Raw genomic sequence first — 26,032 nt, forward strand, 5'->3', positions numbered from 1 at the left:
GGCTGACAAATATGACTCACTAAGGTGCCACTTGGAGTTCTGCATATAACCAAAATGCTTTGCATGGCTTGGGTACACCTGCATTTACAATTATAACCGTCCCAATTTTGCATCCTAATAATCAAACGGCACAAAATGCATCCAGTAGGTAAAAACCAAAAAAATTTACCCTCTTTACTGTTCATTTTTATCATGGTAGAAATTTACCTTCTTTACAAATAGAAATAACCCATTAGCCATACCCATACACAAACAAAAATACACACGAAAAAGAAAGACCCTCCATACTCAGACGAGAAACGTGGCCGGCCGGATCTCTGGGCTTGCTTCAGTTTGGCGCTAGGGTTTCTCTAACCCACAAGCGAACCCATGAAACCAAACAGTAAGGCTGAAACTTTATCAAACCCTCATTGAGTTCTCCATGGATTTCGTGGAATTGGAGGCAATCGAAGGCCTCCGATGGTGCTGGAACTCATGGCCAGCTTCAAAAACCGAGAGCGCAGATCTAGTGATCCCTTTGAGCATCATGTGCACGCCATTGATGCAACAAGCTGAGCTCCCAGTACTTCCCTACGACCCAGTCACTTGCCGCCAATGCGGCGCCGTATTGAACCCATATGCCCGGGTCGAATACACGTCTCGCATCTGGTTCTGCTCGTTTTGCCTCCACAAGAACTCCTTCCCTCACTCTTACTCCAACATCGGCGAGACAAATCTCCCCGCAGAGCTTTTCCCGACTTACAGCGCCGTCGAGTACGCCAAAACCGCGAGCCCAGTAGCGAATTCCGGGCCCAACCACAACTGGGCAAATGGGTTGTCCTCTTCTTCCTTGTCGTTGTCGTCTATGGTGTCGACGGTGCCCTCTTCTCTGCCGGATGGAGATCCGAGGGGGCTCAGACCGGCGTTTGTGTTCGTTGTAGACGCCTGTACGTCTGGGGAGGAGCTTGGGGCTCTTAAAAATGAGCTCTTGCTTGTTGTGGAGCAACTCCCAGAGACTGCTTTGGTGGGTCTGGTCACGTTTGATTCAATGGTTCGAGTTCATGATCTTGGGTTTTCGGAGTGCTCGAGGGCCGTGGTGTTTCACGGAGCACGGGAGCTTTCATCACATCAGGTACTTGGTTCTTCTTCACTCGCCATATTGGTGTTAAAGTAGAAATGTGCATTAGAAGTTATATTGTTCGTGCTTCTAATTATCTTCTTTAGCATTCAGTGCATGGTTCAATATGAAGGTGCTTTGTATTGGGGGTAATAATGCTTGGATATGAATGAGTTGCTTTAGGTAGTTTAGAAGATTTTAAACATTTTGTGGAAATATGTAGAATTAGGAGTTTAATTTTGAAGCAGTCCATTTGGTAGTCTGTAGTTAATACCTTGAGAATAGTTGAGTTTTAACCAATAAGTAGTTATACTACTTCCAGCAGTATCTGTAGAAATCCCATTGCCATTCAGGTTCAGTTTCTTGAATGTTCCCAAAAAATAGAAATGCTCCTGCCCTTTAGGCATTGGCCTCCATGTTTGGTCAGAAGTTGAAATTTCTTCTTGGCCAATTGATCCAGCTTACTTCTGCTTTTATTCTTCCTGATAGAGTGTCCTGTGCCTTAATATGAATTTCTGAGTTTGCTTATAGAAATGTTAACTCATCATATATGTAATAGGAATTTAATGCGTTGCACGTTTTTGAACTCTTAGACCCAACAATTTCTGGGCATTAAACGACCAACATACCAGCAACTCGGAAAGATGTCAGTTAATCAAAAGCAGGGCTTTTTGGTACCGGTATCTGAATGTGAGTTCAACATCACTACTGCAATTGAAGAGATCAATTCTTCACTTCTAGGCAAGCCTGGCCATCGCCCGCTAAGGTCTACAGGAGTAGCAATATCAGCTGCAGTTGGACTTCTGGAAGGATGCTCTGTGAGCACGGGCTCCAGGATCATGGTCTTCACTTCTGGACCTGCAACTTTGGGTCCAGGAATTATTGTTGATTCAAATCTTGGCAATTCCATCAGAACTCACCGAGACCTCATCAATGGTCACACACCTTTTTATGGTAGATCATGCAGCTTCTATAGGCAAGTGTCACAGAGGTTAACTGATGCATCTATTGTTCTCGATTTGTTTGCTTGTTCTCTTGATCAAGCTGGAGTTGCAGAGCTGAAAGCCCCTGTTGAGAGTTCCGGTGGTTTCATGATGCTAGGTGAGTCATTTGCGTCAAATCAATTCAGAAAATGTTTGCGCCACATTTTTACTCATGATGAAGAGGGGTATTTGAAGATGTATTTGGATGCTACTATTGAGATAGTGACCACTAAAGATGTTAAAATCTGTGGAGCCCTAGGTCCTTGTGTATCTCTTCGGAAAGTCAACAATTTAGTGAGTAGCAGTGAGATTGGGGAGGGTGGTACCTACGTGTGGAAGTTGGGTACAATCACCAATAAAACATGCATTGCTTTTTTCTTCCAAGTGAGTAATGAGCAGAATGTTCAACCTGGGTCGGCATTCTTTATACAGTTCATAACACGATACCGATATGGGAACATGGGAATCCGGAAAAGGGTGACAACTGCTGCGAGAAGATGGGTTGGGAACCGTTCACCAGAAATTGCTGCTGGGTTTGATCAAGAAGCAGCAGCCTCAGTGATAGCCAGACTTGCTATTCACCGAGCCGAGACTTGTTTTGCTCGAGATGTTATCAGATGGCTGGATGACACGTTGATCCGATTTGCTTCCAAATTTGGAGACTACGCTGAGGAAGATCCATCTTCTTTCCGCTTGACATCCAACTTCTCCCTGTTTCCTCAATTCATGTATTACTTGAGGAGGTCTCAGTTTATTGATGTCTTTAATTGTAGTCCGGATGAGACAGCTTTCTTCCGGCTGATGCTGAATCGTGAGGGGGTGGTGGGTTCTCTTATCATGATCCAACCCACACTTTTCCAATATTCCTTCGATGGTCCACCTGTTCCCGTCCTCCTAGATATCTGCTCCATATCTCCAGATGTTATTTTGCTCTTTGATTCATACTTTCATGTGGTTATTCATTACGGGTCCAAAATTGCTCAATGGAGGAAGCTTGGGTATGACAAGGATTCAAACCATGAGAATTTGAGGAAGCTGTTGGAAGCCCCGGAAATAGATGCAGAGCAGTTGGTGGCTGACCGAGTTCCTGCACCTAGGCTTATTAAATGTGACCAGCATGGTAGCCAGGCAAGGTTTCTTCTTGCAAAGTTGAATCCATCTGTTACCCAAAATTCAACATACTCTAATGGCTCAGATATTATTTTTACTGATGATTTGAGCTTGCAAGTATTTTTAGATCACTTGCAGGTCCTGGCAGTGCAAGGCTGATGAAGAGGAGCACTGTATATAGCTTTTTTTGATTAACCGATGTCATAGAAAAGAAATTTTTGTGTATATTTGAAGAGAGAAAGGTGTGTAGTTTGTATTTACCAACAGTTGATGCTTTTGAGTACGAATCATATGTTTTTTAATTTTTTTTGCGTTTTCGGTTGTCTCTTTTCTTATCATTTTTGTCACTAGAGTTCAAGCGGTTGTCTCAGTTTCCCGCAGTTTTGAATGAATACAAGTAGCTGCGTATCTAGTGTTTATGATATTAGCTTCTTCCCTGGTTGCATCTTTTTAAGCTCTTCTTTATAATAAGTCACTATTTATGTTCATTTCACATTGGCAAATCATAATTTGAATGATTTCTTAGGCACTGGCCATCTGGTCATTTTTGCGCCAGTTTGAGGAAGGCTTCTCTGGTCTAATGTTAGATAGGGTGAAACTGTGGGGTTGTTATCTGGTATTTTTGTGGCTCCTTTGTCTCCATTACAACTTGAATTGGATGCTGTGGTAAGTGATTTGTTCTTGGAACCTGGTTGTTGGAACATTCATCTTCTAGTACAGGTTCGCTTTGGGCGATTTTCGTCTACACCTATATCACTCAATCCGCCACCATTTTTCTTCAAATTTAATCAATGAGATGAGAGATATGAATGTTGAACCTCCTATAATATTGCGAAAAGAAATATCACAACACAAAGTTTTTAATATTTAAATTGCTCATTTATGTAATTTAATAGAGGGGTAAAACTGTAATTAGGCGTTTTTGAAAGACAGATGGAGTTGTTGATAAATACCAAAATTGAAACCCAAATGCTTAACTCTTATGACATGTTTAATTACAGGGAATGAGTTGTGATGAGTATTGGAGTAGTTCATCCAATTCCAACTCTGATTCCTTCTCTCCTAGATTTGTGACGTTCCACATTCCAAGTAAATAAACATGTTACTTCATAACATGTTTGATCCTTTTTTCTTTTAACAACTATTGGCCATGAAATTTGAACTAAAAGACCTCATCCAATAGGATGAAGACTAGATGCCACTAGAAGAAATGGTCATTGGCCTAAACAAGTCATTATAGACACAAGTACAAAATCAACACATCAAAACGACTAGTAAATGATGTTCTTTCAGAAATAACACCACTCTTTTTCATTTAAGTTATAACGTGTACAAAATCTACATAGTCTGATTGACAGCGATGAGAGTTAGTTGACAAAATCGATTAAAAACAAGAGGTATTGCCATTGTTTAATTACTATCTTTATTAGTTACCCAAGTAGTCACACGTAGTGTCATTGAATGTAGCACTTTGGGAGAGTCAGAAAAGCGCTTATATACATTCGCCAGACCACAAGAAAGAAAATCCTGGAAGGAAAGCGACTGAAAGGAGAGCGATAGGAGTGTAGATCGTATGAAGATGTGAAGACAGAAGAAAGACGAGAAAGAAATCGATTCAAATTCAGGTATTCTATCTCTTCCTCCTCATGTTTGTAGATATGTTTAAGTGTAAGAAATTAAGCAGAGATGAGGGAAGATCATGAATTAGATGCGCATGTCCTCCATGATCCCTTTCTTGTTAACTTTTGCATTCAAGGTCTGCATTATATTGTTTGGTTGCAAAGATGATTCTGATAAGGAAACAAGAGATTTTCAAGAATAAAAGAAGTAAACACATTTCTCTTCTTCCTTTTTTCTTTTCTGCTGAGAAATTGTTTTTTTATTATAAAAAATTCCGTTGATGTAATTGATGTGCACAATAAAAATTTCCCTCACTGATATAAACACTAAACAAATTTTGTGTTACTACCCAAGTGTTTGATCATTGCACCATATCTTATTTATTATTATTTTTTATAAAAAAAATTCCCTTTTTGCTTTTTGTATCAGCCCCAAATTTTTGTTTTGGTATCACATAATTCTTGTTTTTCGAAAATAAAAATAAAATTATACAAATAATCCAACACAGAGAAATTGTTCTTTCTTCATGGTTGGTGAGGTGAGGTCATCCGGTCCTCAGCTTTAAACCAGAGGCTGACAAATATGACTCACTGAGATGCCACTTGGAGGCACACTGCCTGCATATACCCAAAACGCTTGCATGGCTTTGGCTACATTTACAATTTATAACCGTCCCACTTTTGCATCCTATTCAATTTCTCTCTTTTTCCTTTTTTCTAATGAGGTAAATAAGTAGCTAATCAAACGGCACAAAATGCATGATTAGGTAAACACCAAAGTTACCCTCTTTACTTTTCATTTTAATCATCCGTCAATCTGTAAAGCCCTCCTTTTCTTGTCTCCCCTTTGTTCATCTTCCTGCTATGAAATTGACCTAATTGGAACCAAATAATATCACTTTGTTCCTCTCACTTTTCCTTATTCTTTTATAATTATATTGAACCTCAATTTGCAATTCCCGCATGGCCAAGTAGAAGGTATGACGAATGCTTCTACTTGCAAAAATAACAAACTTACCAAGGAGGACAAAAGGGAGAAAAAGAAAAGTGTAAAACTTACTCTAGGTATCCACTCCAAACATAAAATTCTAACTCTCCCTCTCTTAAAACTCTATTGTCAATGGGATCTAGCCCATTAAAAAATGACATTGATTTGCGGATTAGTAGTTCCATATTTGAACCCTCATGGCACTATGATAGTGTTTGTGCAAGAAACCATCCTCCCCCTGTAGTTTAGACGATTGTTTGTGCTAAAAAAAAAAACTCTACTCCCATTATTCTCTCCCACAATCTTATACACAAATCACACTTCCATACTCTTATATGTTGTTTCTGTCATTTGTTTGAGTTATGGAATAACAAATCATCCTTTCCTAGCATTTTTGTCATGAAGAGCAGTTTCTGGACATAGATTTTGCAAGTTGGATTGGATTGGTGTGTTCTTTGGTGGTGAATTTAAGAATGCAGAATTTATTTCTCATTTTTTCCCAAAGAATCTCACTCATTCATCGTCTCACGCAGCTACTTGATTATTTTTGTTTTGTCTTATATAATTGCCTCATGCAATTCCAATCCACTAATGAATAAGAAAGTGCTTTGCATTAAAGACAAGGTCGGTCGTGATTCTCAAAGCTCACACAAAACTTTGAGTCTTTGACTCTCTCTTATCCAATTTCAACTAACACATACACATCCACATCCACAATGCATGAGTATTATTATTCTCTTCATTATTATTTTTTTTTAAATGAGACTAATTTAGATTATTAACATGAAGTGTTTTATCTCTTCAAGTCTACATGAAAACCCAGACATATTTTTAGGGCATGCCAAAAAATCTACAGCACCAACACATGATTTCCACGTGGCCCTCGCTAACGTGCGCTGGAAATCCCATAGCAAAAGAGAAAAATACAAGAAAAAAGGGGAAAACTTAAAAAGAGTTTAAAGTACAAACTAACCCAAGAAAAAAGAAAAATACAACCCCTTTTTGGATTTTTGGTTTGGGTAAGAATTAATTTGAAATTGAAATAAACCCTTTACGTAGACACACACGCACACCCAAAAATCCCCACCAAAAAGAAAAGAAGAAAAACTTGTGGGCGGAGGGAAGCTGCAGTTTAACCCCCTGGACACCATGGGCGTATCTTAACACAATGCCTATATGTGTTTGTTTCTTTAAACTCAGTTGGCCTTCGTAACAACAACAATACACATAGTTGTAGTTTTCTTTTTCATGCGTGCGTTTGTGTTGTGGGTTTGTTTTTATGTTTTTGGAGGTGAGATTTTAGCTATTGAGCCTCGAACAGATCATCAATTCAACACCAATCCCATTGTCCATTGTCCAAATCGAACAAGACCCTTTTCTCTTCGAATACCTCCAAATCCCACCCTCCCTCCACACAACAAACACACTCTCCCCTTTCCTCCCTCTGTTTTTTTTCTCTCTGTTTTTTCTCGCCCACCAAACAGGACCCAATAGCTATCGTCAAGGCATAGAATCAGAAACCCCGTATTGGGTTTTGTTTGGATGCTCGATTTCTTGGTGATTCAATTCTAGTTGTTTAATTTCTCGTCCAGAATATTGAAGGTGACATGCACCATGTGATGATGTTGTTGTTGGTACGTGAATTATAAAAATAAAAGAATACAACTCTGTCTCTGTATGTTGTTTTGAGTCTCTCTCTCTTCTCTCTCTCTCTGCTCTGTGTCAGTGTCCAATGCCAATGATGAGTAGCCAGGTGGTGAAGAGAGAGAGAGCAAAACTCGAAGCTTGCATGACATGTCCACTCTGCAATAAAATCTTCAGCGAGGCCACAACCATATCCGAATGCCTTCATACCTGTCAGTACCTCTCTCTCTCACTCTGTGTTTTGCTTTTCATGTTGATTCAATTTTATGTCTTTTTGGATCTGATTTCTTGTGTTGAGTTCCTTTTCTTGACATGGGTTCTTTTGGTACATACTACATATGTGGCAAGTCATTAACTTTCCTAGAAAATCCCGGAAAATTATGATCTTGTTGGCACAATGGCTCTGGGTTTATAGGTTTGATTGTGCTTTAAGAAAAAGCTATTTTTGAATCAGTGTGAGTCATATACATGTTGATATTATTATTAGGTAATATGGAAGAATTGCAGAGCCACTATACTTTGCGGGACTGTAATTGTGAATAGGACTTTAAAGATTTACTCGCATTCTTAGAGGACTTGGTAAGTTCATGTAGGTAGCATGCATGCCTCCAATGTTTGTTTCTCCTTTTAAGGGTTTTGATTGTCAGAAATTTTACTTAATTCGCCATGTATTTTTTACTCATTCCTCCTCTAATCTGTTTGGTTTCTTTCTAATTTTGACTCAAGTATATGGATGTGATCTGCGTTAAATGTTTTATGTGCCCATTCTCACAACCTGTTGGTTTCTTTCTAATTTTGACTCAAGTATTTGGATATGATCTGCATTAAATGTTTTTTTTGCCCCATTCTTACATGGAATGCAGATCAAATGAGCTGCATGTTAATTTTCGTTCTATGAATCAATATGACTCGTTTATTTCGGTTTTGAGAACAGTTTGCAGGAAGTGCATATATAAGAAGATAATAGATGAAGAGGTGGATTACTGTCCAAAATGCAAGGGTGATTTAGGGGTTTCTCCACTGGAAAAACTCAGGTATTTGATTACCTAATCTATGTCTATAAATGTTTAAACATTGGCTACCCACAGTGCATGAACTAACTATATGCCATTCTAGAAAATGATTAGATTTTAATCTGGACTATACAAACCTTTTATTTGATGTACAAACTGCTCAATTAGTAGCAAAGGCCCTGCAAGCTGAAGATACTTAAAGGGAAACTACTAGTCTAGTAGCCACTTACCTGTTATTCGAGTCTCTATTGGACACCAGATAAATTTTTTCTTTTCTTTTAGTAATCAATTCCTGTTATGCATCTTATGACCAAAACTCAAATGATAATAATAAGATTATTGGTTCATGCAACGATTTGTTGCAAAGATTCGACTAAGTTGCTGGGGACCCTTTTTTTTCTTTGTCAGTTACAGCAGGGGATCTTTCTCAATCTTCCATGAGATAAATTTTACTCGATAAGAAGATGTTAATACTTTGCATATGAGAAATATGAGTTCTGAACTAGCAGTAGCCATTTTAGAGACTTTACAAGACATTTGCCTAATGTGTGAATGTTTCTTACTTGTTCCATTTTCCATTGTTACCTCAACTGGTGACCAAATATATAGTTGTCTTCGGAAATTTTCATTTCTCTTCTATTGAAATTTCTTGATGGCCTAACATACACTAGCAATTGTAAATATCAGCAATCTTTGAATCTTGATCAAATGTGAGCCTGTGTATTTATTGCAAGATGTCGTTGATTATTCTTGAGGCCATGGCTCAATCTATATCTTATCCACTTGAGAGAGACACAATTTTGAGAATTGATAATATGACTAGAGCAGAGATCCATGCTTGTTTTATGCTTTTTTTTCTTCTTGTCTACAGGGCCGACAACAATTGGGAAGATATAAGGGCCAAGCTCTTCCCTTCTGACAGAAAAAAGGTCAAGGCAGCTGCAGACCACAATGTGCAAGATATAATGGAAAAGACCTTCCCTTCTGAAACAAAAGAGTTTACGGCACCTGCAGACGGCAATGTGCAAGAAATAACGCCAAAGCTCTTTCCTTCTGAAAGAGAACAGGTTAAGGCACCCTCTGTGTCTGCAGTAACATTGCCAGCTAAAAGAAAGGAGAGGTATCTGTCTTCTTTGGTGATAAGTACACCTCGAGTATCGTCCAGCTCTGAAATGAGTGGAAGAAGAAGGTATCCTACAAGAAGGAGTTTTACTCTACGAGAGTCTCTTTCCATTCAGGAGCCTGAGAAGAAAGAGGAAGATTTCCTGGAGAGACTTAACTCATCTGGGACTCTAAAGAAAGATGCAGTATACACCAGACAGGTGAAAGAGGGCTAAGCTTTGGTTTATCTGTGCTTATTATTTTGATATTACAATAATAACTATTTTGCAAGAAAAGGAAAAAAAATTGATTTAATGCATTTACTTCTTCATTTTATTTTTTAAAACATGTTGAATTTCATTTTTATGCAGAATTCTACTGAGGGATCATCCAAGCAACACATCGTTAACAAGGGTGTAGAGGACAATGCTCAACCAGGGGATGGGAAAGCTAATTTGTGGAAACCATTAAACCGCTTGGTGGAAGCTGCAAGCAATACAAGTGCTGACAAGCTTCCTGTGCAACTTCCTGCTGCCGAATCAGTGTTGCCTGATAACCTCAACAAAGAGACACGTGAGATTAAAGCCATTCCGGAACATGATAACATATCCAAAGTCCATGGCAATGAAAATGAATCTAATCCTGCACCATCAGGTTCAGTGACATTTAGGAAAGCAGCACGTGGCCGAAAAAGAAAACCAGCTGCATCCCAGGGCCTTAATATTTCAGCACAGTATGTCATTGATGCAAATAATAAATGTGAAAGAAGATTTAGGCCAATTTGGTTCTCGTTAATTGCTTCCAATCACCAGTGAGATTTTTTTCCCTTGGCATAACAGAACTGAACTTGATTGTTTTTTTTTTCCCCTCTTCATATATTGGTTTTATAATTTTGTAATTCATGGTTGCAGGGACGGCTATGCGCCCTTGCCACAGATACCCTCATGCTACTTGAGAGTCAAGTAAGTTTCATTAACCTCATGCTCTTCTATATTGTTATATTCTTTTTTGCTTGTTCCTGCCCATTTTGGTTTTGGAAATGAAATCACATAGTTCAATGTCATGTTTCCATGCACCGCGGCTCTTTCAGTCTTGGTGGAAGTTAATAGACACAGATCATATCTTATAAACGACTAGATTTTAAGTCTGCACCATGTCCAGGGTATTCTTTGTCAAAACATAGAGAATATTGAGAGAAGAGAGTGGAAAGAGTAGAGAGAATGAGAGTTGTTGAATATTTTCTGATTTTCACTTATGTTCATTACTTACAATCAACACATATATATACAAGTTCCTAAGACATTAGTCAAGCCCCCCAAGTTAGGCAACCAACCAAGTTAGGCAACCAACCAAGTTAGGCAACCAAACTAATTAGGCAACCAAACTAGTCAAGCCCCCCAAATATTGTAGGTGCCAAACATAGTAGGTGCCAAACATTAATTGACTATTACTAGCCACATTAATTGACTACTAGACAACATAATTAACATAGACAAATTCAACATATGACAACTTCTAACATTCCCCCTCAAGTTGGTGCATAGATATCACCGATGCCCAACTTGATCAGTGAGTTGTGGAATACTCTGCTAGAAACTGCTTTTGTCAAAATATCTGCCAGCTGGTCTTCGGACTTGACAAACGGAAGCTGAATTTCTTTATTTTCAACTTTCTCTTTAATGAAGTGTCGATCCACTTCAACATGTTTGGTGCGATCATGTTGAACTGGATTGTGTGCAATGGATATTGCAGCCTTGTTATCACACTGTAGATGCATTCCTAATGTAGGTGCATATCCAATCTCTGTAAGCAATTTTCTCAACCAAAGAAGTTCGCAAATTCCTTTGGTCATTCCTCTGAATTCCGCTTCTGCACTAGACAAAGCAACAACATTCTGTTTCTTGCTCCTCCAAGTAACCAAGTTACCTCCCACAAATGTGAAATACCCTGATGTTGATCGTCTATCAGTGACATTCCCTGCCCAATCTGCATCTGTATAGCCACTGATATTCAGATGACCATTCTTAGAGAACATAAGTCCTTTTCCTGGTGCGGACTTCAAATATTTAAGAATCCGAAGAACCGCATCCATATGATCTTCACTTGGACAATGCATAAACTGACTAGCAACACTTACAGCATACGCGATGTCGGGTCGGGTATGGGATAGGTAGATCAGTCGTCCCACCAATCTTTGATATCTTTCTTTGTTAGTGGGTACTTGATTGGGATATTCCCCAAGGCGGTGATTCTGAACAATTGGAGTGTCCACAGGTTTGCAATCTAACATTCCAGTTTCTGCCAATAAATCTAGAACATACTTCCTTTGTGAGAGGAATATGCCTTGCTTTGCTCGAGCAACTTCAATGCCCAAGAAGTACTTGAGTCCACCAAGATTTTTCATTTCAAACTCCTTTGCCAAACATTTTTGTAGTTGAGAAATTTCCTGCTTATCATTCCCAGTAATAATCATATCATCAACATAAATGATGAGAGCAGTTACCTTTCCTCCCTTGTGTTTTAAGAACAGAGTATGGTCAGAATTACTCTGCTTAAAACCATAAGTCTTCATTGCCACGGTAAAACGCCCAAACCATGCTCGGGGAGACTGTTTCAATCCATATAATGCCTTTCGCAATCTGCACACCACATTAGCAGGAGTAGATGTAACGTATCCTGGTGGGATATCCATGTAGACTTCTTCTGTGAGTTCTCCATGGAGAAAGGCATTCTTCACATCAAATTGGTGGAGAGGCCAATCGAGATTTGCTGCAATGGACAATAGCACACGAACGGTGTTAAGTTTTGCAACTGGGGCAAATGTTTCTTCATAGTCAATACCATATGTCTGCGTGTATCCCTTTGCCACAAGTCGTGCTTTGTATCGTTCAATTGACCCATCAGCATTGTATTTCAAAGTGTAAACCCATCTGCATCCGACAGTCCGTTTTCCTTGAGGTAAATTCTCCAGTGTCCATGTGTGATTTTTCTCCAGAGCATGCATCTCCTCCCTCATTGCTTGAACCCATTTTGGATCCTTCAATGCCTCACTCACTTTGGTTGGAATATGAATTGCGGATAACTGGTGTACAAAGCCTTGGAGGGGTGCAGATAATTTTTCCGCAGAAACATAGTTTGCAATTGGATACTTTGATACCTTGCCATTATCCGGTGAATACCGAATTGGCGGTTTTCCACGATTCTGTCTATCAGGTAATTTATAACTAACAGTTTCATCAACTAAAACAGTAGATGTAGTAGAATCACGTACCTCAGGAGTATTCTCAGGAGATTGATCAGCTGGTACTGAGATGTGAGGGGGGTCTTCATCATTATCGTCGGCGAAGTAGGAAAAAATATTGTGCTCTCTGCTGTGGAGCGACCGGTCGCTGGGCTCCTGGCGACCGGTCGTTTTTGTACAGATTCGAATTTCAGCTTCAGCGCTTGGAAGCGACCGGTCGCTGGGCTCCTGGCGACCGGTCGTTTCTGGACAGATTCGAAACTCAGTTTTAGCGCTTGGAAGCGACCGGTCGCTGGGCTCCTGGCGACCGGTCGTTTTTGTACAGGTTCGAATTTCACCTTCAGAACTTCTATGCGACCGGTCGCTAGGCTCCTGGCGACCTGTCGCTTTTGGGCAGGTTACATTTTCTTCTGGACTTTTGGGATCCGTTTTGCTCCAATCTTCAAGTTCTTGAATTTCCAGGGCCTCCTTGCCCAGTGGTTCTCTTTGTATGTCTCTGTGAGGCGGAGAGTTGGACATCGGATCATGAAAAAACATTTCTGATTCCATAAAAGTGACATCCAAAGTGACATATGTACGACGACTGGAGGGGTGATAGCATCGGTATCCCTTCTGATGGGCAGCATAGCCTACAAACACACATCTGAGAGCACATGGATCAAGTTTGCCACGTTGATTCTTATGGAGGTGGATGTTGCGTAGATTTAGCTCCACCAAAATGGATTAAGCTGCATCCTCAACTTGTGATACTCGCAAGTGCACGAACCGTTGGTAGTATAGCATATGTAAGTGCGAGGTCGATTCCACAGGGATTGGTGATTGAATGATCCAATTTAGTTTCCCTACACAAAATAGAAACAAAAACAAAGAACATAAAACAAGGAAGAAAGAAATAACTAACTCAAGCAAATAAGTTCCCAAGTTCAAATTAGATTAACGGATTGATTCTAGCTAATGTATGATTAAGCCATGGTGTGTGGTCATAACCTTGTGTTCCTAATTCCCTAATTTGATCATTTGTTGTCTAACCTAAAATTAAGCATTAGGAACCCATTAAGCATAGAAGAACAATTTAAACAACCAAGTATGTATCTAATCCCTGTTGTCGAATGTCCATACATACTCTTCCTATTCATAGTTCAATTCGAATTAAAGCATGGTGTATACTCTTAATTCAAACCAAGATAGCTAACATGCAAGCCTAAATGGTGATCAATCATTCAAACTAGCATATTAACTTATAAGCATAATGAATAAGAACATGAACCATAATTGAAACTTGGAAACTAATTCAACTTGAAAACTTAAGAAAAGAATTTACATTACAAAGAAAAATAAACTACAACTAAGAAGCAAAAGGAAAGCTAGAATTGAGAACTAGAAAGCAAAATTAAGAGAATTTGAGGGAGAGAAGGGAAGGGAGCTCTAGAGAAGTGTTTGAGAGCTCCCCCCCTTGGGGTCTGTTTACAAGCTTGGGAAACCTCACTATATATAGGCCTAAGGAAGCTGAAAATCTGAATTAAGTATGGCTAATGCATACAACACTTGTTTTATAAAATCTGAAATGGTTGATGCACTTCACTAATGCATACAACACTTCCATTATAAAATCTGAAATGGTTGATGCACTTCACTAATAAATCCCACCAGCAGCCCTAGCTCATCTTCATGTCACCATGACCAAGCTTCCAACCAGAAATGATAGCTCATACCTAGCTCACCATGACCAAGCATCCAACCAGCACATGCTGAGATCAGCATGACCAACAACTTCAAGGGCTTACAACTTGGGCTTCTCTTAATCAAATTAGGACTTTAAGCACTCGAAATTGAAGTTCAGAATGTCTTCTTTCCAGCCATATGTTATTTGGGCCAATCCAAGGTCGGAGGAGGAAGTTAAGGCCAAAACAAATTGCTAACTCATTTTCCGCGCTGATAAGATCCATCCTGAGCATGGTTCTGTGTTTGCTAGGTAACAGACTCCAAAATTATCCAATGGGGCTGAATTTCGGATATGTTATAGTATACACCCATTGGAACAACTTTCATGAAGAATGTGGCCTCATCCGAGCTATGTAGGTTGCTGAAACAAAGCTTGCAATATGACCTACGAAACTGGGCTGGCAGGGGACTGTAGCCAAAATTGAGTTTGTCTTTAAGCTCTTCATCCATTCATCCAAATTAGGCCCTAACATGCATGGATTGCATCATTTACTATCCAAAGCTATCATTATTACCTAAAGCTCAATGAACTGAAAGATAAACACAAAAAGGATTAAAAGCACAAGTTTAACTCAAAAACATAACCAAATCATAAGCTAGAAGGGTACAAAATGATATACAATTATGAACCGATCAGTGGACGAATGCTACACAACCAAAAACTCGGGGCGGAAGCATCTGAACGGAGGGCAAGGGCCCATGTTGGGCAAGTGATTGTAATGGAGTCCGGAAGTCTAAAACTTTGGAAGGCATTCGATTGATGAGGTACACTGCGGTGACTATAGCATCATCCCAATGGTGGCGAGGAACATGAGCGCCAATCAAAAGAGCTCGTGCTGTTTCAAGGAGGTGTCGGTTTTTTCGTTCCGCAACACCATTCTGTTGGGGAGTTTGAGGACAAGTGGTCTCATGGATGATGCCATGTATCTGGAAGTAAGTCTGAAAATCATGGTTGATATATTCACCCCCATTGTCAGAACGAAGGACTTGAATCTTGGTAGAGAATTGAGTTTCAATTTGCTTGTGAAATGACTGGAATATAGGGAACACATCAGTTTTATTTTTCATCATGAAGAGCCAAGTCATGCGGGTACAATCATCTACAAAGGTGATAAACCACCGGAAGCCAGAAGTTGTAGAGATAGGTGAAGGACCCCAAACATCAGAATGTATCAAAGCAAATGGAGCAACACTTTTATTTGTACTTGATGGATAAGAGACTCTGTGACTCTTGGCTAAGATACAAGTATCACATTGGAAATCAGTTGTACAGGAATTCGAAAACAAATCTGGAAATAGATGTCTCATATAGCCAAAAGACGGATGCCCCAAACGCCGGTGCCATAACCAAAGTTGTCGATCCTTCCAAGTCGATGAGTGCTTCACACTATGTGCCCTTCCCATACTGAAATCATCCACATAGTACAACCCCCCTCTCTTAGTACCACGACCAATGATCTCCTTGGTGAGAATATCCTGAAATAAACAAAAATCGGGATACATGAGTACACAACAATTTAGTTGCTCAGTAGCTTGGCCAACAGATATCAATTTATTAGACAACGATGGGACAAGCAAAGTATTTTGAAGAGTAAGGGATGGAGAGAGGCCAATGGTTCCAGCACCAATCACAGGAGAGGTAACACCATTTGCGTTGGCAATACTTGTTCGTTGTGGTGTGGTTGTGCTTAGAAAATCGGTTGGATCAAACGTCATATGATCTGTGGCTCCTGAATCAATAATCCAACCTGTGGAGTCACTTGTATATGATGTATGAAATACATATCCACAGTTACCTGAGTTACTGAAAGATGAAGAGTCCTTTTCTGATGTTGAGGTAGACTCTTCATGAGGAATTAACGTTACCAGAGGATCCGAGGTGACAAGGGCAGCACGACCCGTTCCTCCAGCAGCAAGTTTACGAGCCTTGAGACCATCCCACCAATCTGGATAACCATGTAGTTTAAAACAAGTTTCTCGAGTGTGCTTTGGATTCCCGCAGTGAGTGCAACCACTCCCATCTGTGGGAGCCTTGGGTCGAGAAGGTGGAGTAGTCTTATTGGCAGCTGTCTGTAGCTGGAGATGAGCAGTTGGAATTGGGCGAGAGGGTCGGTATGTTCCTTTTGTTACCAATCCTACTCCGGTTGGTGTTGGAGCTCCTAACATCACAGTTTGTCGGATATCTTCTCGTCGAACATGAGCATAAGCTTGCTCTACTGTAGGAAATGGACTCATTTGGAGCACATCACTTCGTGCTTTGTCTAGTCGATCATCCAAACCATCCAAGAAAATATAAACTCGATCTTCTTGGATGATATCATAGTATTTTTTGATATCCAACTCGCACTTCATCTCATTTGGACGGCGAAAATCGATTTCTCGCCATAAGCCTTGGAGATCATTGTAGTAAGCTTCAATCGAACCTCCCCCTTGTCGCATACGGGAGATTCGCCTTTTAAGATCATACACCTGGGAGGTGTCAGAGCCATCAAAGTAAGTTGTGGCTATTGCGTCCCAAACTCCTTTGGCCGTCGAGAATCTAATGAAGTTGCCAATTAACCTTGGCTCCATGGAGTTGATTAGCCACCCTTTCACGATTGCATTTTCTGTTCGCCATCGGTTGAATGTCGAGTCCGTCTGAGAAGGTGCTGGGAGTTCACCAGTGAGATATCCCAGCTTATCCTTGCCAGCAACATACATCTCAATAACTTGAGACCATAAGGCATAGTTGGAGCCATCCAACTTAATGCCAATTTGTGCAGGAGAGGTTTCGTAGGTAATAGTCGGGGTCGGGGTCGGGGTCGTATTCGATGTTGATGCTTGTATCTTCATCAACTCAGCCATTTGAGCAGCAAATTCGGTGAAAGTAGTAGGATCGGTGGTGCTACTTTCAACATGGGAAAAATCATCTTCTCCCATGATGGAAACAACAATTCAAGACTAGAGTCAGCAAGATCGCTGCTCTGATACCATGTCAAAACATAGAGAATATTGAGAGAAGAGAGTGGAAAGAGTAGAGAGAATGAGAGTTGTTGAATATTTTCTGATTTTCACTTATGTTCATTACTTACAATCAACACATATATATACAAGTTCCTAAGACATTAGTCAAGCCCCCCAAGTTAGGCAACCAACCAAGTTAGGCAACCAACCAAGTTAGGCAACCAAACTAATTAGGCAACCAAACTAGTCAAGCCCCCCAAATATTGTAGGTGCCAAACATAGTAGGTGCCAAACATTAATTGACTATTACTAGCCACATTAATTGACTACTAGACAACATAATTAACATAGACAAATTCAACATATGACAACTTCTAACATTCTTGTCTCAGTATTAGATAATTCACACTGATTTGATTAACATGTCTATAACATGCTTGCTTATTTAACAAGGTTTCTATCAACTTCTCGTAACCTTTAAAATGCTGCTCTGGTATCACAAAAAAGGAAATTTTTTTCTACTGTTCCCTTTTGTTACTGCAATAACTGATAGTATTTGGGAAATTTTTTGGTTTTGAGACAGATGCCACATATTTTCAGAAGCTAAAAAGAACCTTTTATTCCAATTTTAATTGTTGTACAACACTATACCGCCTCCGTCGTTCGCCTATTATTCCAATTTTTTTTACTGGGAGCAGTGTTTCTTTCTTTCGTCTTAGTAAGCCTTTCAATACTGAAAATGAAAAATTGTGCTACAGTCCTTGTAGTAAAAGAAAAGTTACATTGTAGATTATGCAGAGGTTGTGCTACATTTAAGTTCATGGGTTAAAATAGAAGTTTTTATTCTTTTTCTGTATGGTCGGTGTATGTGCTTGTTTTTACTTGCCTTTTGTTGCCTTGCTATTTATTCAAAATAAGACACTGTCAAGTGATGATAACTTTTTAAAATGATCTCTTAAAATTGTCTGGCAATGCTTAGTGTAATTACTATTTTTAGTTTCTTGGAAGCACAGACATTAATTTTGATTTTGTTTTTCCAAATTCCATAGGGATGGCAATTTACCTGTTTCTTTCATAAAAAAGTATCTGGTAAAAAAGCTGGAGCTTACTAGCGAGGATGAGGTAACGTCATCGATGTCCCTTTTCAATTAATATCAATTCTTTCCCATTTCATTTTTCCATTGTACCCATCAATATGCCTAGTAAGTTGGCCGGACTTGAAATAAATCATTTGATGCTTAATACAACAGGTGGAGATCTCATTGCTAGGTAAGCCGGTAATTCCTACATTGCAGCTGCAGAACTTGGTGGACTTGTGGTTACGGACAACACCAGCATCACAAATAATACAGACCTCCCCAGGAAGCTCAGCAAAGGAATATGTGATGGCCCTCACATACGGTCGAAAAATGCAGCTCCGGTAGACCTGTTTTGGCTGTCCTTATAGCCGCAATTCCCGTTAAAAGGGACTGCAGTCTCGGCTGCCTTCACTGTTTGTTGTCAGCACGCATCTGCACTGAACATTTCATTTGTTTTTCCTCTTCATCCCTGCATGCATTATATGCATATACTGCTTTGCGTGCAGTGTGATGTACCCCGTACTTCATAGTTCATACTCTAGCAGGTTTTCTCGTTTGTAGAATTTTCTCACAGCAAAACCACAGATTTTGAAAAGAGATGCTAGTTTAACTTATAAATATAACAAAATAAAGCACAAAACCAATATAATTCTTGGAGCTTTTCACTTTTGTTAATCCGATTAAACATAAAACATAGGTTTTCCTCCTTTCTGACAATTTCAAAATCAAAACAATGGTATGACTTCCTCTCAACCCTTAATTGGAACCTCAATTCTACTTTGAATCAGTGCCATAATGCGATTGAGTGGGAAAGGAAACGTGAATTTTCCATGAATGTTACGATTGGGCAGCCTCATCCCATGGACAGAAACTGATAAATGGCACAATTTTGCTTCAGTATCTGACGGCTCACAATCACCGATGAAAATGAATTAGCACTGCATACATGATTACTACAAAAACTGCAGTTTTACAATTTGCAAGGTTCCAATGTATTCCAAAATGGCATGAACTGACACAGTGACCCATTTCCCCGTTTGCTCCACATTACCATGAGAAAACAATGGTATATACAAGTTTCTCTTTTAAAAGCACTAAAAAACATGATTTGAACCAAGAAGAAAAGCTGAACAACAATTACAGTGGCGTGAACACAATTCCAGGCTTCAGAAGCAAGGCGTTGGCATCAGAAGTGGATATGTTGGTTAGAGGCATGCCCCCCAGGAGGCTGTAATCTAGGTACCTGACCGAAGAACGAAGAAATGCTACCGTCTGCATGCAAACAGGCAAATACATAAAAACAAGCAAAAAAGCATTAGCCCAATCGCCAATTCATGAAACCAATACCTTGAAATAGAGTCTTCTTACTTTCAACTAACAAATAAAAACAAGAAGATAACAAATTTCTTATAATTCCACGCTTGAGGCTGTATTTTCTAGGGTCATCCTAAAAATCAAACATTAAAGACGTACAGCAGGAATCATCTAATGGCATCAGTTAGAAACAGATTTCGCCTGGCATAGATGAGATCAAACTCAGGAAACAACCATTACTGATGTATGGCAGGAAACAAAATTTTTTCTTTCTCCAATTAAAGATGTGCAGGAGGAGCTTAACACCTATTTCTACAAGGATGTCTGGAAACAAATTCACCATGGTAATCACTAGTAATCATGCATCAACAAATGATCAAGTCAGAACATTCCCAGGGTAGTTGTGTATGCATCCAATATACATAAGAAGTCATATGCAATAGAAAACTCAGCTAAATCCAATCCCTGACCAAGTCCTGATAGAGAATTTCAATAATTATATTCTAACAAAAAGTTATTCATGTCACTGTCCCATGTATGCGCTCATATTACATAAAGCATATGGCATAGACAAATCATTTCTCAACTGCAGTGGTACTGCAACGTTTCTCTCTTTGACCAATGGCCAGCACACACTAAAGGAGAAGAAAATATAGAAGACCCATTTCACGAGAGAGAAAGAAACTCTAATTCCCCAACTCAAAGTTGCGAAAGGATTCAAAAGAAAAAAACCATATATTGTAGAAAGGCATCAGATTATCAAACATCTACTAGTTTCTACATATGACTCAAGTACCGTAACAAGAAATTATAGGAAAGCCAGTCCATTTCTTTCTTTTTAGGAGACTGTTAATTTATAGCCGAGATTGCCGAACAATCCAACTGAAAAGGAAAAAGCCAAACCATACTATTATTTGGCACTTGCAGCAATATGGTCAGAAAGTGATGCCAACCATACTAACGTTCATTACAACCATCTTGGAAAACTACATTCTATTTTGTTCAATTGGAAACAAATGCACAGAGAATAGATAATCCAACTTACACATGGAGAGCAAAAAAAAAGAATGTCATGTTCATAAGAAGTAATTTTATGTTCTTCTTTTGGAACTCAGAACTGAAAGGGAAATAGGAATATATGCAATTTTTCATCAGTAAGGTATGGCACTGATCAATTCAAACTACAGTTACTAGAACTAACAGGGATAACCAAGTAATAGCCACAAACAAGTTGCTACGAGTTCTTGCTATTGCCCCACCAAAATGTTTACATGTTATATAGGAAGCGGTATGTAGCAAACTGAGATTTGAACTAAGTACATGAAAAAGAGTTATATATGGTAGTTTGGACATAAAATACATAATCCTGAAATAGATTCAGTTCTGCCTCAAAAGATTTTTTTTCTTTTTGCTCGTCCAGAAAAGATTGTTGATAGAAAGATCATATGTTTGTCAATTATTCAAACATAAATCGTCTATATATGGGTATATATTCAGCTTACACAAACAAAGCTCCGACTGTTTTGACACAATAAAAAACTATCAAGGCAGTATGATTACTGTGAAGACCACAACACCAACACATCTACATATTCTCTACATGATTTATATGCCAGTGGTACACAGTTAATCATTGCAGTATGAATACAGTTTCAGGTATCATCATCATCATGCTAAACATTATGCTTAGCAAAAAAGATATTTGCAGCTATGCTAGCATAACAGCAACATTCACTTTTTTTTTTTGCAACAGGGCATTCAGGGAGGCAATTGACATTTGATACAGTCGAATAAATAATTTTATAAGGACATTCTCAAATGAATTTAGTACCAAAAACAAAAACAGATGAATATCACAGATACCAATGAAGTAACCAAAGTGAAGTATATCTATTAAAATTCTATACTCCCTGTTGTAAACAAGTATTTAGAAGCACAATCAATCCAATGGTAATGCTTGTCATCATACACAACCCATTGTATGACTAAGTCATTAATAAACTCGAATAAAAACCCAATTGAGTTGCAGTTTCTCATTAACTAACACTACTAAAAGTGTAGACACAACCTAAACCAGCTTAAGAACACAATGCATCATACGTAACAATTTCCACCAAAAGTTCAAAACTTTCCAAAAATTCAACAAAACCCCAGAAAGGGGAAAAAAAATTCAAAACCAACCCACCTCATAAAAGCTCGAGAACACCATGGAAACAGTCACATAATGGTATAATTCCCACTTGGGTCTTGACCATCCGAGAGCAGAGCGCCATAAGGCGATTCTTGGTCATCCATAACAAGGTCCTCCGTGCCCCTAAACACCGCGTGCAAGGAAACCAAAGCCACCCCAATCACCACTGAAACGACGACGTTGAGCCACACATGGGTCAAGACCAGAGCTAACACCGTAACCACCCCAAGAACAACCATCACAACCCGGTCTCCGACAGTAAAGCCAAAGACCTCGAGGGGCTGGTCACGTGAGAAGTAGAGAACGAGCCACGCGACAAAGATGATCAAGAAGACGATGATGGAGACCGGGTGGTATATGAGGCTGAGGAAGAGCACGATCAAGAGGACCAAGGTGTAGTTGGAGCGGAAATGGGTCAAGTTCTGGGCCAGTCGGGTCGTGACCTCAGAGAGATTGGAGGGGAGGCTGAGTGCGGTCGGCTCCAGGAGCTCCCCCCATGGCCGAAGCGTGGCAATCGCTGATTGGCTCACTTCCTTCACCTGGGACACCAATCCGGTGGACATTGTGAAAGGGGTTCTTTAAAAGCCTTCGATTTTGGGGCGGAGAATGCTAAAATCCGAGCAAATCAGAAGATAGGTCTTTCCTCTTTGCGTTTCTTTCGTTTCAGTCTCGCTTGCCAATGGCGAAATGGCATTTGGTCAACGGTGTTGACCTACGCCTGGGATTAATCGGATTTTCTTTGATGGGTTTGGACTGGTCACTCACATCACAGTTGGTTCAACCCAAGAATTTGGGGCCCAACCTAAATCCAACTAGGGCTATTTGGGCTAAGCAAAGCCCAGTATTAAAGAAAATAAAAATTGTTTCTTACAAACGGCTCAGTTTTAAATCTATATCTTTAACTTATTAAAATGGTTGATAATTTATCAAAATAAATAAATAAAAAGTTTTTTTTTTTTTTTTTTTTTTTTTTTTGGGTCAAGGAAATGAACATGTCATTACCTAATAGGGTTACACAAGAGCCCAATACAAAAGTCAGAAATAAAAAACAAGGGTTCAACCAAACAAAATACAAGCCCAATCCAAAATACAAAAAAGCCCAAAATAACCAAAAAACCCCAAAAATACAAAAACCCTAGAATCAACCCTAGAAACACCAAGCAGCCGCCGCCACCTAATCTGCCACCGCCGCCACAACTAGAAGAGCAAGAAGGTTCAGGGGAACCAACAATGGGGATCTGTAGAGCATGGAATTGGGGAAGCAAGCCACCAACATGCATCATGCTCAAGCGATCCAGTAGCAGGTATGGGTCCAAATGGACCATTAAACTACAAAGCCAACACCTCCATAACCTGATCTCATATCTGAGGTTGGTTTGTAGGGGAGAAACAACAGCAGCAGCAAACAAGTAGACAACCAAGAAAATTCTAGGGAGAAAGGAGGATTTTAGGGTTTGAGTTTTCCTGGGATGGGGAGAGAAATGGACTGATTGGGGGTGAGTGTATGAAAGGGAAAAAGGGTGAGAGAGGCAAAGTGGCTGAAGAGTAGTGATGGAGGGGATGTGGAGGAGATCTGGGCTTACATAAGGAAAAGCATACAAGGAAGGGCAAACCAAAGCAAACTGAAAAAAAAGAAGAAAAGGAAAGCCACACCAAAGGGTGGCAGAGAAGCCACACAAGAGGTGGCGGAGGAGCCGCCCCGAAGGGCGGTGACACAGCCACCAACTGCTCAGAAGAGGGCGGTGGGAAAGGAGAGAAGTTCTAGAGAGAAGGAGGAGCCTCTCTCTCTAAAGCTCTCTCAGATCTGAACTATGTTAAATAAATAAAAAGGTTGATATCATATATCTACACTAAAACCTCTCGATCTAACTGCTCTAAGTTTCTAACCACATTTGTTAATGGGGTCTAACTCAGTAAAAAAGGTCTCAAGTTTACAAGGGAGATGGTGGTTTTTCACACACACTACCAAGGTGCAATGAGAATTTGAACATGACATGTCTAGTAATTAGAGAGAAGAATAAGATCTGAGCAGCGATTGGAGTAGTATGATTGTTATTGGGACACAAACTCTATGGATTTTGTGTTCTTGAATCTTGACATGATTTCAAAAATGTCACTGTTCTTGATTGTGAAATCGAATTTCTCGAATTTGATTTCATATATTTCAGAGAGGGAAGCAGAAGAGAAGGACAGAGATGCCAGCGTCTGGCCAAATGGTTCATGATATACCATGTTAACATAACAATCCCATAGTAGAAGAGAAAAAAGAAAAAGAAGAGAGAAGATATGAAGGAAGATACCTCTTGTATTATTCCTTAGATAAGATTATTACATTGATTGAGATTATATATATATAATCTAAAAATACACACACTATGTACTGATCCAAATTTGTCCCCTAAGTTAAGTTTTGAGACAATAAATTGTCTCCATTAACTAATAGAGACTATGCAGCCACTATTTTTAAATCAATATCCTAGTTTGGGGTTGCTATTGTTTTTTGGGTACCATTTATTGAGTCAGTCCTTTCCTATTTTCTATTAAATAAATACCTTTTAAGATACAAGCCCTTTGAGTTAAGCCAAGCCATGTTCAATGGCTTCAAGCTTGGGATCTGATATTTGGAATGGTGTCTATTATATTAGGCACTAATCATGACATATCAGTTTGCAATTGTGTACTCTTCAAATAAGACAGATATGAGTTTTAGTATCTTCTCCCTTAGAAACGTAAAAATATATCAGTTCATGTTGGTTCAATATCAGTCCCCATTGTATGAGTACCTATTTAATAACACCCTACCATTTATGTAATACACTTAAAGCCATCAATTTCCATTCATATATTACTTTTAATATTCACAAGAATGTGTATTTTAATTTAATAATATGCACTTTTCAAATACAATTTGGAGGCTCATTTTCATATTATTCTATTGACTATATTTAATTCCTCAATGTTATGTAATTGCCTTGAATGAAAACTGAACACAGCAGCCCAATATTTCATATTATCCAAACAACTTTTAATTATTAAACCCCTCAAGGTTATGTAAAATTCTTTAATTAAATAGTCTTACGAGTCTTGTTGGTGCATCAGCTTGTCATTGTTAGTTAAATTGTACATTCTCAAGGTAGTTATATCCCAATTCTTCTGGTTTCTTCCCCTTAATTATCTTGTTTTCAAAATTAATTCCATAAAAGGCCAAATGAAGAGAGATAGAAATTTGGTAAACCTCAGATACATAATGCTCATTACTTTACATGAGTCCTCCAGCAATAGGAGATGGATACATAAGAGTACAACGTGAATAAATACACTCAGGTGAACGACCCTATTTAGAACTCTGATAAGGAAACCCAAAGAACCCAGGCAAGCAAAGACATAGTAGAAACAAATCCATGAGGCCAACAATAAGCTTACAGAATTATACAAAAGATATTAACATAAAAAAAAGGATCACCAAGGGGACCTAGAAGACCATCTCTTGAAAGTAGAAGCACCATAGAGGGAGGAAGCTGGGAAGCCCATTGCATCTCTTGAGAGCAGAAGCACCCTAATTTGGAATACAATGCATGTATGGTTAAATGATTCCACTTTATAGGCTGCTCTGCTTTTCAAATGTGTGTGTGTTTATATTCTCCCGCCTGCTTTCAAATTTCATAGTCAAGGTAATAGGAACCAGCGGGAAAATATGGCCCTTATTTTCCCGCCTATGTTGAAGTACTTCTGTCATCAAAGCCCTTTGGGGCTACCCTAAAAGTCATCAACTAATTTAAGCTAGAAGAAGCTCCGAGTCAAGGGAAGCCAAGCTGAATTGGGTTATTTGTAAGTGGAGCCGATTGGGAGTGGACTGACAGCTTATTTCAACATCATTTGGGACTGATAAAGAGGTCTAAATATTAAGTAAAAGTCTGAAATTTACTTTAATTGTATTAGACACTGATGTCTATGCCTAATTACTTTAATAGGCATGGTGGTATTATTA

General features: G+C 39.2%; 3 protein-coding genes across 4 annotated transcripts; 2 read left to right on the top strand and 1 right to left on the bottom strand.

The window, feature by feature from the left end:
* Window positions 1–233: 233 nt before the first annotated feature.
* On the top strand, window positions 234–3,491 carry LOC148297127 (Sec23/Sec24 protein transport family protein). The gene is made up of 2 exons (XM_088247472.1): window positions 234–1,111; window positions 1,690–3,491. The coding sequence occupies exons 1-2, from the start codon at window positions 422–424 to the stop codon at window positions 3,346–3,348; spliced, it is 2,349 nt and encodes a 782-aa protein (XP_088103598.1). The 5' UTR covers window positions 234–421; the 3' UTR covers window positions 3,349–3,491.
* A 1,145-nt stretch (window positions 3,492–4,636) lies between these two features.
* LOC110763557 (E3 ubiquitin protein ligase DRIP2-like) lies at window positions 4,637–19,102 on the top strand. Of its 2 annotated transcripts, none has more exons than XM_088247105.1 (8): window positions 4,637–4,814; window positions 7,523–7,652; window positions 8,375–8,474; window positions 9,325–9,775; window positions 9,926–10,365; window positions 10,466–10,516; window positions 18,510–18,582; window positions 18,711–19,102. In XM_088247105.1, the coding sequence occupies exons 2-8, from the start codon at window positions 7,529–7,531 to the stop codon at window positions 18,882–18,884; spliced, it is 1,413 nt and encodes a 470-aa protein (XP_088103231.1). In that variant the 5' UTR covers window positions 4,637–4,814; window positions 7,523–7,528; the 3' UTR covers window positions 18,885–19,102. The 2 variants fall into 2 exon arrangements, with proteins under 2 accessions (XP_088103231.1, XP_088103230.1); XM_088247104.1 differs by lacking the exon at window positions 4,637–4,814 and adding an exon at window positions 6,894–7,398.
* A 359-nt stretch (window positions 19,103–19,461) lies between these two features.
* On the bottom strand, window positions 19,462–22,751 carry LOC110763590 (PRA1 family protein D). The gene is made up of 2 exons (XM_021966407.2): window positions 22,039–22,751; window positions 19,462–19,811 (listed from the first exon to the last, which is right to left on the bottom strand). The coding sequence occupies exon 1, from the start codon at window positions 22,605–22,607 to the stop codon at window positions 22,071–22,073; it is 537 nt and encodes a 178-aa protein (XP_021822099.1). The 5' UTR covers window positions 22,608–22,751; the 3' UTR covers window positions 19,462–19,811; window positions 22,039–22,070.
* Window positions 22,752–26,032: the final 3,281 nt, after the last annotated feature.

This window comes from Prunus avium, chromosome 1 (genome assembly GCF_965620075.1).
Source record: "Prunus avium chromosome 1, drPruAviu1.hap1.1, whole genome shotgun sequence".
Lineage (NCBI taxonomy): Eukaryota > Viridiplantae > Streptophyta > Magnoliopsida > Rosales > Rosaceae > Prunus > Prunus avium.